At 38.3% G+C, this 16,953-nt stretch overlaps 1 protein-coding gene across 3 annotated transcripts in view; it reads left to right on the plus strand.

Annotated features, from left to right (window-relative positions):
* LOC127693648 (ABC-type organic anion transporter ABCA8A) overlaps positions 1–16,953 on the plus strand; it is a 76,200-nt gene that overhangs the window by 44,896 nt on the left and 14,351 nt on the right. For 2 of the 3 annotated variants that reach the window (XM_052194657.1, XM_052194658.1), the window contains exons 24-29: positions 694–867; positions 3,049–3,162; positions 5,001–5,120; positions 12,387–12,452; positions 14,025–14,116; positions 15,565–15,685. In XM_052194657.1, the coding sequence (XP_052050617.1) occupies positions 694–867; positions 3,049–3,162; positions 5,001–5,120; positions 12,387–12,452; positions 14,025–14,116; positions 15,565–15,685 (687 nt within the window). The remainder of the gene's footprint in view (positions 1–693; positions 868–3,048; positions 3,163–5,000; positions 5,121–12,386; positions 12,453–14,024; positions 14,117–15,564; positions 15,686–16,953) is intronic. The other variant, XM_052194659.1, reaches the window with a different exon arrangement.

Below are 16,953 nucleotides of genomic sequence, written 5' to 3' on the forward strand. Positions count from 1 at the left end.
AAATAATCTGAACTTTAATGATTCATGGGACAATAGCAACAATTCATCATATATTTAATTAGATTATCTAAGGCTGAAGAGCTAGAAATAACAGAAAATACACTTGAAAAACACTTCCATTTTTTCATCATTTGGTGGATTTCTTAAAATATAAAATTTAGTAAAACATAAAATAACTACATATAATCCATGTATATTGCTATGAAACACATTAATGACTTTACATACAAGAAACTACCCAGCCAGTAAAGTACCATGCAAGGTGCAACTATTTACAGTGTTTTAATCACTCATTTTCATTGTGAATAAAGCAATGAGACAATTTTACATGGAAAAAATGGCTACTTTCATTTGGATAAGGGATGATTTTTTTTTTTTTTTACCAGTGAAGGTTAATACTCAGAAGGAGAATTTTCCTTTGTAGACATTAAGTCAATCTTTGATTAATTGCACTATTTCTCTCTTTGTACTTGGGTGGTTTATTTTTTTACTAACTGCAATGATACCTTAGGATAAATTATTTTTATTAGTAACAACAGCAAATTTTGATAGAGAAGCTTTGAAATGATCCATGTCCCTTAGACTGTGTAGTATTTAATCACTGATAGTGAATAACTAGTTTGGTTATTTTCTATATGCTGCATATTTTTATAAGAAAACAATATCCAATTGATGATTGCACTTCCTTATCAGAACAGAGCTCAGTTCCAGTTGTGGATTTCAGGACTCTCCCCATCTGCATACTGGTTTGGGCAGGCTCTGTTTGAGGTTCCAGTGTTCTGTGCACTCATTTTTTCTGTGTACATTGCATTCTATGCCTCGGCCCCTGCAGGGAGTAAGTTCACAGCTGGAGATCTGTTTATTCAGGTAAGAGACAACATTCCAGAACAACTATCATTAAATGATTCATCCCAAAAACTAACAGTAATATATACCATTTTTAATATTTTCATTTCTATTATAAGGGTTTCTTAAAGCGTGGTTGAAATACATATGCCATAAAATTGTCACTGTGGCTTTTCCTCTGCTGTGTTTGTTTGTTTCATTCTTTGGACGAGGATGTAGTCCTAGCAGCCCTAGCTGACTTTAATATCATGGAGATCCTCCTGAGAACTAAGATTAAAGTTTGTGCCACCACGACTGGTTCCTCCTGACTGCTTTGACTGTGACATTCAGTAACACTGGCTGCTTATTCCCAAACATTTTGTTTGGGAATACTTCCAGTTATGTGGTGCTAGAAACTGAGATCCTACACTGAGAATGCAGGCATCCATCTGCAAGACTATCTCCAGGCAGGGCCTGTAGTAGGCCAAGAATTCTCAGAACAGGCCAAAGCATTTTGTTCTTGTTCTTGTTCTTGTTCTTGTTCTTGTTCTTGTTCTTGTTCTTGTTCTTGTTCTTGTTCTTGTTCTTGTTCTTGTTCTTGTTCTTGTTCTTGTTCTTGTTGTTGTTGTTGTTGTTGTTGTTGTTGTTCTTCTTCTTCTTCTTCTTCTTCTTCTTCTTCTTCTTCTTCTTCTTCTTCTTCTTCTTCTTCTTCTTCTTCTTCTTCTTCTTGTCCTTCTTGTTCTTCCTCTTCTTCCTCTTCCTCTTCCTCCTCCTGTTCTTCCTGTTCTTTTTCTTGTTCTTTTTCTTGTTCTTGTTCTTGTTCTTGTTCTTCTTCTTGTTCTTGTTCTTCTTCTTGTTCTTCTTGTTCTTGTTCTTCTTCTTCTTCTTGTTCTTCTTCTTCTTCTTCTTGTTCTTCTTCTTCTTCTTCTTCTTGTTCTTCTTGTTCTTGTTCTTGTTCTTGTTCTTGTTCTTGTTCTTGTTCTTCTTCTTGTTCTTGTTCTTCTTCTTGTTCTTCTTGTTCTTGTTCTTCTTCTTCTTCTTGTTCTTCTTCTTCTTCTTCTTGTTCTTCTTCTTCTTCTTCTTCTTGTTCTTCTTGTTCTTGTTCTTCTTGTTCTTGTTCTTGTTCTTCTTCTTCTTCTTCTTCTTCTTCTTCTTCTTCTTCTTCTTCTTCTTCTTCTTCTTCTTCTTCTTCTTCTTCTTCTTCTTCTTGTTCTTGTTCTTCTTGTTCTTCTTGTTCTTGTTCTTCTTGTTCTTCTTGTTCTTGTTCTTCTTGTTCTTCTTCTTGTTCTTGTTCTTCTTGTTCTTCTTGTTCTTCTTGTTCTTGTTCTTCTTGTTCTTGTTCTTGTTCTTCTTCTCCTTCTCCTTCTTCTATCAGTTTTTGCAACCCAGACTTTATCCCTCTCCCTGTGCACCAACTGTTCTACATCCCATACCTCCTTCCCCCAAACCCCATCTCCACAAGGATGTCCCCACTCCACCAGACCGCCCCACTCCCTGGGGCCTCCAGCCTCTTGAGGATTAGGTGCATCTTCTCTGACTGAGTTCATACTCAGCAGTCCTCTGCTGTATATGTTTTGGGGGCCCCATATCAACTGGTGTATGCTGCCTGGTTGGTAGTTCAGTGTCTGAGAGATCTCTGGGGGTTCAAGGTTAGTTGAGACTGCCGGTCTTTATATGGGGTTGCCCTCCTCCTCAGCTCCTTCCAGCTTTTCCCTAATTCAACCACAGGGGTCACCAACTTCTGTCCATTGGTTGGGTGTAAATATCTGCATCTGACTCTTTTAGCTGCACATTGGGTCTTTCAGTGGGCAGTCATGATAGGTCCTTTTTGTGAGCCCACTGTACTATAACAGCAGTAATAGTGTCAGGCCTTGGGGCCTCCCCTTGAGCTGGATCCCAATTTGGGCCTGTCACTGGACCTCATTGCCTCAGGGTCTTCTTCATTTTTGTCCCTGTAGTTTGTCTTTTTTTTTTTTTTTTTGAGTTAGGTATTGTATATAAACGTTTGTTGGCAGAGAACTGACAAAGTCAGTTCTCCTGCTTGTTTGTGTTTTATGAGGTCTTTGTTGAGAAGTGACAATCCTAAACCACCCACTTTACCACTCCCTATGATACTTAAATCATTATAAATGAAGGAACATGAAGATACTGTCCCATGACAATAATACATTCAAATATTTTCACATGTCACGATATTCATTCTCATATTCCTATTGGTTTCAGATTCTCTATGTTGGTGGCTATGCCATGTCAATTATATTCATGACTTATGTGATTTCTTTCATTTATCGCAAGGGGAGAAAAAATAGTGGCATATGGTCACTTTGCTTCTATATTGTAAGTATGTTTACTGTTTTTATTTTTATGATGAAGTTTTATGATAAAGTACTGATACTTTAAAAATATCTTTGGTTGGTGTAAGATAAACCAATTTTATACTTTAAAATATTTCAAATGTACTTTTCTGACAAATTTTCACTAGTTCCATGATATAATTATATATATATATATGTGTGTGTGTGTGTGTGTGTGTGTGTATGTGTGTGTGTATGTATATATACACATACATATATATATATATGTGTGTGTGTATATAACATATATGTTAAATTTATCTGTTTACATTTCACTTTCTTTAAAGGTAAGCGAATCATTATAGGATTGTAAACCTAGGTATTGTTTTGAAATTCCTCTTAGGAAAAAGAATTAACTGGGCAACAAAAGTTATGGAATTTTCAGAAGACTATAAATATTGTTAATTAAAAAAACTAACACTAAAATCTGGTTACTGGGGAAGTCCTTGTTAAGAATCATTTATTAAAATCTTTATTTTCTAAACTTAGAAGGGGAATATATATAACTTACATGTATTTATCCTAGCACTTCTGTTTTGAATGTCTCAATTACATTACTGTCTAACAAACACTTGCTTTTCTTCATGTATCAGAGTTTGACATGATTGAGGAAGAAAACACGCAGATGACACAGTCTCTTATTCCAGTGATTAAAATGAGAACATCCCCCCTTATATTTTGTGTTTGAAATTCTGGAGGGCTTGATACACTTTCGTATTGAATGATGCTGTATTTGTATTTGACACACTAGTCATAATATTACTTTATACAAATTAATTGCAGCAGTTTATAGTCACTTATTTCCACAAGTTAACAAAGAAACAGACATAGGGTATATTATTGGAAAATTGAATAATGAAAATTATATAGATATAGATTAGATATAACTATAGGTATGGATATGGATGTAGATATAGATGTAGGTATGGATATAGATATAGATACAGATATAGATTAGATATATCCATACAGAAGTTAAGATGGAAATTAATACTAGACTCATGGTTCACCTTAAATGACATGCTCACAGATTAACCCTATGGGTGTCTATGTTTTGTTATGGGGAAACTTAGAAGCTTTTAGAATGGAAATGTAGTCAGAGACAATACCCTGACAGCAGAACAAATTGAAGGGAGGTTCAGAACCTTCAAGAAAAGCTTTTCTATGGAAAACTTTTAGGAAGAAAGGTTTAAGGCTATGATATAAAGTTTACACCTGTGACTTCCTTTCTATCAGTACCAATGGTACCCAAAGACATGTTGCCTAACTGATAAACTTATCAATATCTCTGAGAAAATACTTCTACAAAACACAATTCTGTTCAATTCAAAACTATTTCTCTTTTATTATTGCCTTTAGCTTATTTATTATATCCCTAGACAACATCAAACACCTTTATTTCCTTTCTTCAGTGATTAAAACTTGACACAGAATCTTTAGTCTATGCATCAGATTCTATATTTGTCCAGCTTTGTTAAATTTCCAATGATTAGCCAAGAGCAATGTTGGTGATGATGTTAATTTTATGACAATGGAAATCAGGCTAGAATAAATTGAAAATACATTTAATTTTTGGTTTTAAAATTTGTGTGTGTGTGTGTTTAAGTGTGTGTGTGTTCACAAGTGATGGCTCCAGAAAACAGTGTTGTGTTTTGTGAAGCTGGAGTTACAGGAAGGTGTGAACTACTTGACATGTGTACAAGGAACTAAACTTGGGTCCTCTGTAAGAGCAAAACATGGACTTAACTGGCGAGTCATTCCTTAGCCCCTTCCATTGCATTTTAGAAAGCAACTAAAAGCATGTATTTCATTTCCTTCTAGGTCTCTTTCTTCTCTATGTTTTTTATGCTTATTGACTTCTTTAGAGATACCTCACTGTTTTGTTCTATTACCCTGATTCCACCTGCTGCATTGGGAGGCTGCACATTATTACATTTTGAGGTAAGACATGTGCAACATTTCTATAAGTGTCTCATAATAGGGGAGCCATTGCAAAAGTTTGGTCTTGAGTTAGAAAATATATACTCTGAAGACTGAATATTTAAAGTATTTTTAAATTTTTATTATTTTTCCCTTTTTAAATTTATTTCTTCCTTTTTTAAACATTTTTATTGGATATTTTATTTATTTACATTTCAAATGTTATCCCTATTCCTAGTTTCCCCTCTGGAAACCCCCTATCCTATTCCCCATTTCCCTGCTTCTAAGAGGGTGTTCCCTCAACCACCTGCCCACTCCCACCTCCCTGTCCTGGTGTTCCCCTACACTGAGGCATTGAGCCTTCACAGGACCAAGGGCCTCTTCTCGAATTGATGTCTGACAAAGCCATCCTTTGCTGCATATGCGCTGGAGACATCAGTCCTTCCATGTGTACTCCTTGGTGGTTTAGTCTCTGGGAGTTCTAGGGGATCTGGTTGGTTGATATTGTTGTTCTTCCTATAGGGTTGAAAGCCCCTTCAGCTCCTTCAGTCCTTTCTCTAACTTCTTCATTAGGGACCCTGTGCTCAGTCCAATGGGTGGCTGTATTTGTATTTATCAGACTCTGGCAGAGCCTCTCAGGCGACTGCTATATCAGGCTCCTGTCAGCAAGCACTTCTTGGCATCAGCATTAGTGTCTAGATTTGGTGTCTGTATAAGGGATGAATCCTCAGGTGGGGCAGTCTCTGGATGGCCTTTCCTTCAGTCTCTGTTCCATACTTTGTCTCATCATTACCTCCTGTGAGTATTTTGTTTCTGCTTCTAAGAAGGACTGAAACATCCACACTAGTGTCTTCCTTCTTCTTGAGCTTCATTTGTCTGTGAATTGTATCTTGGGTATTCTGAGCTTTTGGACTGATATCTACTTATCAGTGAGTGCATACCATGTGTGTTCTTTTGTGACTGGGTTACCTCTCTCAGGATAATATTTTCTAGTTCCATCCATTTGCCAATTTCATGAAGTCATTGTTTTTAATAGCTGAGTCTCTTGTGTAAATGTACCACATTTTCTGTATCCCTTCCTCTGTTAAGGGACATATGGGTTCTTTCCAGCTTCTGGCTATTATAAATAAGGCTGCTATGAACATAGTGGAGTATGCATCCTTGTTATATGGTGGAACATCTTTTGGGTATATGGCCAGGAGTGGTATAGCTGGGTCCAATTTTCTGAGGAACCGCCAGATTGATTTCCAGAGTGGTTGTAACAGCTTGCTCTTTTTAAAATTTTACTTTACATCCCTGAGATGACTTGAAGGTTTGACTCCCTTAGACTTATGCATTTGAATGCTTGGCCATAGGGAGTGGCACTATTAAGAGGGTGTGGCCTTGTTGGAGGAAATACATCACTGTTTAGGCAAATATTGATGTCTTTTATGCTCAGGCTCTACCCAGTGTAGAATTCCAGTCTTTTTCTGGTTGCCTTCAGATAAAAATGTAGAATTCTTGGTTCCTTCTCCAGCACCATGTCTGCCTGGATGTTGCCATCCTTCCTCCCATGATGATAATGAACTGAATCTCTGAAATTAAACCCAAATTAAATGTTTTCCTTTATTAGAGTTGCCTTCATCATTTTGTTCCTTCACAACATTGGAAATCCTAAGACAGAAATTGGTATCAGGAGTGGGGGGTTTTCTGTGATAATCCTGACCATATTTTTGTTTGGAGGAGTGTAAATTTTGGAACTGTGCATTAGAAAAGCAATGTAATGCCTTAAGTGAAACTTAATGGGCCATACTAGTAGAAGCATGAAAGACAGTGGTGCTGAGGGTGATTTGAATTGTTGTTCTCTGGCTCAAGAAGATTCAGAGGAGAAGAATTTTAGTATGTGGCCTAGAAACTATTTTTCTGATATTTTGGTGAAGAATGTAGCTGGGTTTTGCCCTTGTCTGAAAAGTAAGCTTGAGGCTAAAGTTAAGAGATTTAAATTTATTGCATTGACAAAGGAAACCTCCTAAAGTGTCAATAGCCTATCATAGACTCTGTCCTGTGGTTCATTCTTATGAAGAACGTTTTTTGATCAGACATAGCAAATTGAGAAAGGATAAGTACAAAGTATATGTATGTATGTATGTATGTATATATATATATATATATATATATATATATATATATCTGCGTGTGTGTGTGTGTGTGTGTGTGTGTGTTTAAAGATTAAAGGGGCACCAGGAAGTGGAATGGAACTAAATTCTTTGTTCAAGGATATCAAATCGAATTAAGGGAATGATAACCTTTGGACAAGGTCCCTCTGCACTAAAATTATTGTTCATGTGTTCACAGTTGAAACAGGGATAGTTATATCATGCTAGGCATTATTATGACCTGGTTATTGCTTTCATTTGGACTTAAAGAGATATGATTGTGTGCCAAATTGTCAAAGGATGACTCATTATGGTTATTATCAGTTTTCAACTTTACTATATCTGGAATGAACTATACTCCAGTCATGAAGGGCACAGGTATGATCCCGATCTTGAGGCTGGAAGACCCAGGCTTTGGATATGGATCTTGATATGGGATGATATATACTTTTGATCCACATCAACACATGTCCTTAGTCCAAAACATGAGAGACAGTGGCCATGCTTATAAAGATCTTGTGAAAAGAAATTAAAGAGAAGCTTAGGTCTGGGTGTGGTGCTACACCACTTTAATCCTAGTATTCAGGAGACAGAGGGATACAGATATTTGAGTTCAATGTCAGTCTACAGAGCAAATTTCAGGACAGACAAGCTTAGACAGTGGAGGAAAGCATTGAAAACAGAAAGCTGGTGATGAAGTGCAAGGGGGCCATGTTCTAGCTCCATCAAGCAGCAGATTTTGGCAGCTTCAGCCATGTGGCTCTGGATTTAGAATCAGTAATAGTAGGGGTTACTGGGATATCTGATGCTGGTTAGCTGGAGGGAAATCTTCTGGGAAGTGGTTTGTGAGAGCTCAACAAGCTGTATTCCAGAGACACTGAGCTGGCAGCTGAAATTGGTGACATGTAAGAATCACCCAGATGGTACTGGTTTTCAAGGCATGAACATTCATGGAGAGAAGCTGAGGCTTGGTGCTGTGAGAACTAGTAAAGGCCATTTGTGAATGTGCAGTCTCAATAGCAGTTGAAGGCCCAGAACTGAAGGGGTCATGCAAAGAAGTTGAGGCTTGGCCCCATAGAGAGAGCTTATGAGAGGCTATTTGTGAAAGTGCAGCCTAGTACCATGGGATGACCATCAAGAACAGCAGCACTTGTGGAGTGGAGTGCCCAGAGCCTAGTGTGCTACAGAGGGAAGAGCTGGAGAAGTGATCTAAGCCCTTTGGAGGATCCTAGAAAATTATGTGTAGATCCCAGATATTGGAACAAGAAGCTGTGAAGTTGAAGTTCCTTTGGATAGCCCAAAAGATTAGGGATGCTAGGCCTGTGGGATGCCTTCTGGGAAAAGTTGCTAGAAAGGGGGAGTAGATCCACCCTAAGAAAAAGAAGTGTGCTTCAGTTAACACAGCTGAGAAGAGTTGGGCATCAGACAGGGAGATACAGAGTTTGGAGCTTGCTGAGCAGGCTTTTGGTCTTCTTTGGTCTGGTATTGCCTCACTTTGATGTTTTAGAATCAAAATTTCTATCCTGTGATGCTGGAAGTGCGTGATCTGTTTCTTGATTTTGATTGAATTGGGGATTAAAGTTCAGTGATTGCATGAATCTCAGAAGAAACTTTGAGCTTTAGACTTTTGAACTTTGAGAATGTGATAGACTATGGGGACTTTTGAAGTTGAACTAAAAGCATTTTGCAATGTATTATGACTGTAATGGGGGCCAGGGAGTGGAATGTGATGATTTGAATAAGCTTGCTCCCCATGTATATTCATGTGTTTGTATGCTTGGCCACAGGGAGTGGCACTATTAGGAGGTGTGGAATTATTGGAGGAGGTGCAGCCTTGTTGGAGGAAGTGTATCACTGTGTAAGTAGAATTTGAGGTCTCCTATGGTCTGGCTCTGCCAATGTGTAGAATTCTAGTCTCCTCCTGGCTGCTTTCAAATAAAGATATAGAATTCTCAGATCCTTATCCAGCACAATGTCTGCCTGCATGCTGTCATGTCATACTTCCTGACATGATAATAATAGACTGAACCTCTGAAACTGTAAGCCAGTCCCAATTAAGTATTTTCCTTTATAAGAGTTGCCTTGGTCATTTTGTCCCTTCACAACAATGGAAACCATAACTAACATACTCCAAACATCAATTTTTCTTATCTCCTCTTCCAGTCCTTTCTTCTCATCCTCCTCCTCATCCTCCTGTCCTCCCTTTATCCTCAGAAGATGGGAGGCCTCCCATGGATATCAACCTATCTTGGCATATCAAGTTGCAGTAAGACTATCTTTTTATAAGACATCTTCTCATATTGTGGCTAAGCAAGGCAGCCTAGTTAGGGGAGAGTGATCTAAAGGCAAGCAACATAGCACATACAGCCCCTGCTCCTGCTATTGGGAGTCCCATATGAAGACTGAGATGCATACCTGTTACATATGAGCTGAGGGCCTAGGTCCATTCCATTCTTGCTCTCTGTTTGGTGGCTCAGTCTTTGTGGGCATCCACACCCTATGCCTAGTTGTCACAAATCCCCTTAACCCAGTAAATCAAAACGCTAAAAGCTTATATTTATCAGTCAGTTTTATATATGGTTAAATTCTCAATTCACAAGACACACACACAATAATTTCAGAGCCAATTGATAATTATACAAGTTACCCACCTAGATTAGACAAATTATCCCAATTATTCTAAACTTTATGATATTTATAGCTACCTGTGGCTATGCAAAGCTACGTGGATAAGGTTCATCTTCTCCATCCATCTTCTCTCCTCCTCCCCCTCCTCTTCTTTTCCTCTCCCATCTCTTAAACTCTTAGCTCCGCCTTCCTTTTGCCTGTCCAACAACAGGCTTCTTGTTGTATTAATATTTAAATTGATTGGGGGGAAATTCTGCTACACCTATGGGCCCAGGTTAGTTAATTCTGTATGTTTGTTTTCTTGTGGTGTTCTTGACCTCTCTGGATCCTTCAAGCCTTCCTACCCCTCTTCAATAGGATTCCCCAAGCTTTCTTTAATATTTGGCTGTGAGTTTCTGCATCTGTTTCCATCAGTTTCTGGGCGAAACCTCTGAGATGATAGTTATGCTAGACTCCTGTCTGCAAGTATAGCAGAATATCATTAATAGTGTTAGGGGTGGGATCTCTCTCATGGGATGGATATCAACCTGGGCCAATTATTGGTTGGTTGTTATCTCAATTTCTTCTCTATCTTTACTATGCACATCTTGTAGGTAGGACATATTATGGGTTGAAGGTTTTGTGGCAAAGTTTGTGTCCAGGCAAGTGAAAGACTTATATGACAATAACTTCAAGTATTTGAAGAAACTGAAGAAGATAATAGAAGATGGAAAGATCTCCCATGCTCCATGGATTAGTAGAATTAAAATAGTAAAGGTGGTCATCTTATGAAAAGCAATCTAGAGATTCAATGCAATTACCATCAAAATTCTAACACAATTCTTTTCAGATCTTGAAACAACAATACTCAACTTTACATTGAAAAACAGAACAAAAGAAAAACAGGATTGCTAAAGCAATCCTATGCAATAAAATAACTGCTGAAGGGTATTAGCACCTCTGATCAAGGTGTTTTACAGAGCAATAGTAATAAAACCTGTATGGATTGGCATAAAACCAGACAGATTGATCAATGGAATCAAATTGAAGTCCTAGAAGTAAATCCACATACCTATGGACTCTTGATTTTTGACAAATAAGCCAAAACTATAAAGTGGAAAAAAGAAAGCATCTTTAACAAATGGTGGTGGATTAAACTGGATGTCTGCATGTTCATAGCAGCTTTATTCATAATAACCAGAAACTGGAAGCAACCTAAATGCTACTCAACTGAAGAATGGAGAAAGAGAATGTGGTTCATTTACACAATGGAATACTATTCAGCTATTTAAAGCAGAGACATGAATTTTGTAGGCAAAGGAAGGAAACTTGAGAATATCATCCCGAGAATATCATCCAATCCCAAAAGGATATACCTGGCATATACTCACTTAAAAGTGAATGTTGGCCATAAAATATAGAATAACCAGGCTACAGTCCACAGACCCAAAGAAGCTAAGTAACAAGGAGGGTCCAAGGAGGATGTTTGAATCTCACTGAGAAGGGGAAATAAAATAGACATCTGGGGTTTGGTGGGAAGAAATGTTGTAGGGGAGAGGAAGAGAGGAACAGGAGAGATGAAGTGGGGATATATATGTATATGTGTATGTATATGTATCGGTATCGGTATATATTTAGAGAGGGGGGAGAGAGAGAGGGAGAGAGAGAGAGAGAGGGAGGAGATCTGGAATCTGTGGTGGTGCATCTCTGGGACTAGCTAGAAACCTAAAACAATGGCAAACCCAGGAATCTATTAGGTAACTCTGGTTAAGACTCCTAACAGAGGTGAATATGGAACCTAAATATGGCCATCCCCTGTAACCATAAAAGACTTCCAGTGGAGGAGTGGGACACTAGCCAAGCCACAAAACCTGTAGAAAATTCTTAATTGAATCAGGAAGAGTTTGCCTGTTATACCATAGCCCCATTTACCTACAAGTGAAAATTTAGTGTTTGCTGCTATTTCCCGGGGACATGGGTAGTAAGCAGTAGAGGGAAAAAAAACCATTGATGCAAATAAAATCCTTTGGTGTTCTTTACACTACTAATACATACAAAATTTGCACTTAATCTCTGAGATTCTGTGCTTTAAAGTGCTAATATTCGTGTGGCTTTTATGCTATATGTTTGTATTTGATACACCCTATCTAGAGTTGATACAACAGCAATAAATTTCCACTTTGCTCACAGACCAGATGTATTTCCTGAAAGTTATTTTCCCTTTACTCCTTAGAGATTCTAAACTTCCAGTGAAGAATCATAGGAAAGAGTGGAGCAACACCAAGGAATTATGGGTACAGAATGGGGACCTGCCTCCTCTGTTCCCTGGATTCTCTCAGTAGCTGATCCTTAAACACTGAATATCATCCTTTAGAGAAATGGTTGCATGGCATGAGAAGAAGGATAGCAACCCCTAGCTACATATTTAACAGTTGATACTTCCTTTGTGCCCATGGGAAAATCTGGGGAAAGGCTACACTAGTAGAGTTGATCAATGGCCAAATCACATTGGCATAAAACTTACTGATTTGTTCTCTCTTTACAGAATCGTGAATATTCTGACACAATTTCTGAACAAGAAAGGGAGTATTCCTATCTACTTTTCCTAGCTGTAAGTATCCTTCTTGTTCAAATATTACTGCGCACAGAGACATCCTTGCATAAATGATACAGGATGTTTTCTTGATCATATTTTGAGTGGGGAAAAATAGTTCTGGAGATCAAACCCAGGACTTGTACATTTGTTACACAAATGTTCTGTCACTGGTCAAAACACCCCCAGCCCTAGTTTGAAAATTAAAATGTACACCAGTCAGAATGGCTAAGATTAAAAATTCAGGAGACAGCAGGTGTTGGAGAGGATGTGGAGAAAGAGGAACACTCCTCCACTGCTGGTGGGGTTGCAAATTGGTACAACCACTCTGGAAATCAGTCTGGCGGTTCCTCCGAAAACTGGGTACCTTACTTCCAGAAGATCCTGCTATACCACTCCTGGGCATATACCCAGAAGACTCCCCACCATGTAATAAGGATACATGTTCTACTATGTTCATAGCAGCCCTATTTGTAATTGCCAGATGCTGGAAAGAACCCAGGTATCCCTCAACAGAAGAGTGGATGCAAAAAATGTGGTATATCTACACAATGGAGTACTATTCAGCCATTAGAAACAATGAATTTATGAAATTCTTAGGCAAATGGATGGAGCTAGAGAATATCATACTAAGTGAGATAACCCAGACTCAAAAGGTGAATCATGGTATGCACTCACTAATAAGTGGATATTAACCTAGAAAACTGGAATACCCAAATCATAATCCACACATCAAATGAGGTACAAGAAGAAAGGAGGAGTGGCCCCTGGTTCTGGAAAGACTCAGTGAAACAGTATTCAGCAAAACCAGAACCGGGAAGTGGGAAGGGGTGGGTGGGAGGACAGGGGAAGAGAAGGGGGTTTGCGGGACTTTCGGGGAGTGGGGGGGGGCTAGAAAAGGGGAAATCAATTGAAATGTAAATAAATTATATCGAATAAAAAAAAAGAAAATTAAAATGTGTATGTAGCTAAGTCTCAGAAAAGTAATATGTTTCTAAGTATAGAGCCATTGTTAAACAGATATCCAGTGACAACATAAATTGTACCTTCCAATTCTAAAGACACAGTAGAGGTTTGGGGATATGGCTCACTGGATAAATTATTTCTGTGCAAGAGTCAGGACTAGAGTGTATATGTCCAGTATTCATTTAAATGCTGGGGGGCATGGAATCTCTGAATTAGAGATAGAGGTCCCCTAGGCTAGCTGGCTAGCTGGACTGGCAGACCAACAAGGTCTAGTTTCAAGTGAGAGAGGCAGACTCCATTAATAAACTGAAGAGTGATTAAGAAAGACATCTAATTTCCTCCTCTGACCCCCACACATACATACATACACTCACATCAAATGAAGGTGTATCCTAAGGTATGGATGAAGTTCAGAGCATAAGATAATGTAGGATAGTGTGAACACTTGCTCTGTTTCTGTACAAAGAACTATAATTCATTTTTACTCATTTTGTAAGTATATGAATGGCTAGCTCTTGCAATTTTAACCATTTGTCCTGTATACACCTATAGAAGGCTGTTTGCCATTTACTTCTGATGTTAGCATTTGGTATTTCTAACTGAGAACATCTCTCTTTCTCCTAGCCTTTCCTTCATTTTGCTATCTTCCTAGTTATTCTCCAATGTCTGGAAAGGAAGTTTGGAATGAAAACAATGAGAACGGATCCTGTCTTTAGGTTTGGAGAAATCACATGGTTTTGTGTTCTTTATTGAACAATTTTGTATAGAGGCAGCATACAAATTCTCAAGGACGCCCTGTCCATGAGGTTATGATGAAGAGGCAGTTATGGAAATTACAAATACAATTACCAGAACATGGGTTCTGGGTCTTAAAGATGATTGTAGTAACTATGGTCAAAACAGGCCCAACACACCAGAAACACAAGAAATCCAGGGCTTCATCTGCCACTATGTGCAAGGGAGGGCTAAGAATCACCACATGCAGCAAGCTTAGTTTGAATGACAACTGCTTTGTACCATGGATTGCTGAGGGAACACAGTCAACCCAGAAAGGCCCATAGAATTGAAAGGTGGGGATGGTTGTGGCAGAAACAATAACTCTTTTGTTGATAGAGTGAGAAACCTATCCCAGGTGTCCTGGGCATTTTCTATTAACCTGTAATAGGAAGAAAATGGGATTAAGTATCCAGGCAGCTTGAAAATAAGCATGCTCTATTCAAGCAAGCCTCAGGAACACAACCAGAATCATATTAGCTTTTCTGAGTCTTCATTAATTTTTAGATTATACATTTGGGAATCAACACTTGTATGCAAGAGTGGGGTGGCTGAATGATTAATGGTATGTGCCACCAATACGATGACCTGAGTTCAATCCTCAGGTCCTACACCATGGAAGGAGAGAAAAAAACTCTTCAAAAATGTGCTATCCAACACACACCAAGCAAACAAATAATTAAATGTAAAAATGAACAAAAACTCTGCTTGCCTGGGGCTTTCAAGTTTTACCACTGTGAATTTCAGGTCTCAAAGCCCATCTGTTCTAACGAAATGAGAATGGCTGGCCAACCAACTCTCACACTATTGCTGCCATTGTTTTAGAAAGTGGGATAGAAGAATCAAGTTTTGACACATCACTTATTACCACATTGAAGAAGGTAGTGAGGGGAAAACACCAAATTAATTATCTTATCATAAATGTGTGAGCTGGAAGGGAGAGGCAAGGGGTCCTCTGACATCCCGAAGAAGGGACTGTGCCTATTTACGTAGCTAGAACTTTCTGGCCCATCACTCTAAAAAAAATGTGACCATGTCCTTAATTTGCATTTATTTTATTCACAGAGTACTTATTCCATAAAATGTGATATCATTTTTTGCTAATCTATCAATATGAAGTTGTACATTAAGGTTAAAAAATAGTGTCTAAATAATAAAGAAAATTGACAATAACTCTATGAATAAATAGTGAAGCAATGACTGCTTTACTTGTTGACTCTTTGACCACCAACGTTTGAAGTGAGAGGGAAATGGATATGCTGACAAAAGATGGAAGTTATAAAGACTTATTGTTCCTCAGTCTACTCCGATTTAAAAAAAAAACATAGAGGACTGGACTCCACGCTATGGACCCCAACGATAAGTTATTAATGAATTTCTTTGTCTATAGAATTTCTTCAAGAAGTGATCATGTATTTAACAACCCAGAAGAACCAGACGGGGAAGATGAAGATGTGGGTCTAGAGAGAGTGTGGACAGCAAATGTTTTGACTTCAGCGGACTTCCACGAGGCAAGCCTTGTAAAGTAGCTCACAGAAGAACTGTCTTAATCTGTTTGCAGTTAAGGAATGTGTTCAAGAGTTCCACTTTAAAACAAAAAACATCTTCAACCGCTTCATACGTACCCTTAAAAGAAATGAGCACTTTCCCCGAATACATAGTGATAAAGCAATCACTGATCGGCCAATGATAAAGTAATCATTGATCAGTCATTGACTTGTTCTTGTACTCAGGGACGAGCAGCCCTACTCTTCAGTACATTTGTATTCTTGGTTAAAAAAAAAAATTGTTACTTCACTTGGTCTTGCTTGAAAATGTGAGGTGCTAAGATATTCCACTTGACGATTTCATTCATACTTAGATTTGTTCAAGCCAATACCATGAGCTTTGATAATAAATCATTGTAAGCCACTTCATAAGAGCTGTCTTGTTTCTCAGGTTAAAAGGTCAAAGTATAGCGATACATGTGAAATATGAGGTCATGAGGTCAGACGTCAAATTGGCAGCTAAAACTTTTATTGTTGGAAGTAGTCATCATGGTGACAACTTAGGCTGTTCTTGCATGCAGCCACAACTGGAGAATGCAAGTTTACTAAGCTTTCTGCGTTCATCAGATAGCATGAAAATTCCTTTATTTAGTGTTCTATAATTAAACACTCACACAGGATATCCCAGGAGGATTTTTATTTCTTGTATTAGAAGCTGTAGCCTTTTGGTGTGTGTGTGTGGGGGGGGTGTCTTTCAAACACTAGCAAGTATATTTAATTACTAGAGTTCCTTGTCATCATTACATTCTGAATGATTGTGATACAGTGGAAATTGGAAGGCCATTTTGGGGGTTCTTAGAATCATTACTAAAATAATTTAAGGCTAGGCTAGAATGGAAACTTAAGGATGTTTTTATTACATTTTAAAAGAAAATCTTTATGGCAGGAAAACTGCAAAACCACAGCAGGTGCACAGAACAGGAGAGTGGAGGGAAGTCATATTTAGCTTTTGTGAGATAAGACATATGGTAGGTGAGCAACCATATTGCTGGGAGGGAGGGAGGGAGGGAGGGAAGCTTTAGAAGAAGAACAAGGAAAGCCATCATGTTAGGAGGAAAGCCCAAAGTATTAAGGAATGCATGCTCAGAAGAGACAGAAGGAAGAAACAGAGAAATTCCACTTTCCTGAACAATTCATAACATATAGTTTACATGGCTGCAACCTGTAAGCTCCTGTAGTAGGTGGGGTAAGGATTCTGGGGTGTGTCAGTGGAGTCCACCATTTCCTTAAAG

This window comes from Apodemus sylvaticus, chromosome 10, assembly GCF_947179515.1.
Source record: "Apodemus sylvaticus chromosome 10, mApoSyl1.1, whole genome shotgun sequence".
Taxonomy (NCBI): domain Eukaryota; kingdom Metazoa; phylum Chordata; class Mammalia; order Rodentia; family Muridae; genus Apodemus; species Apodemus sylvaticus.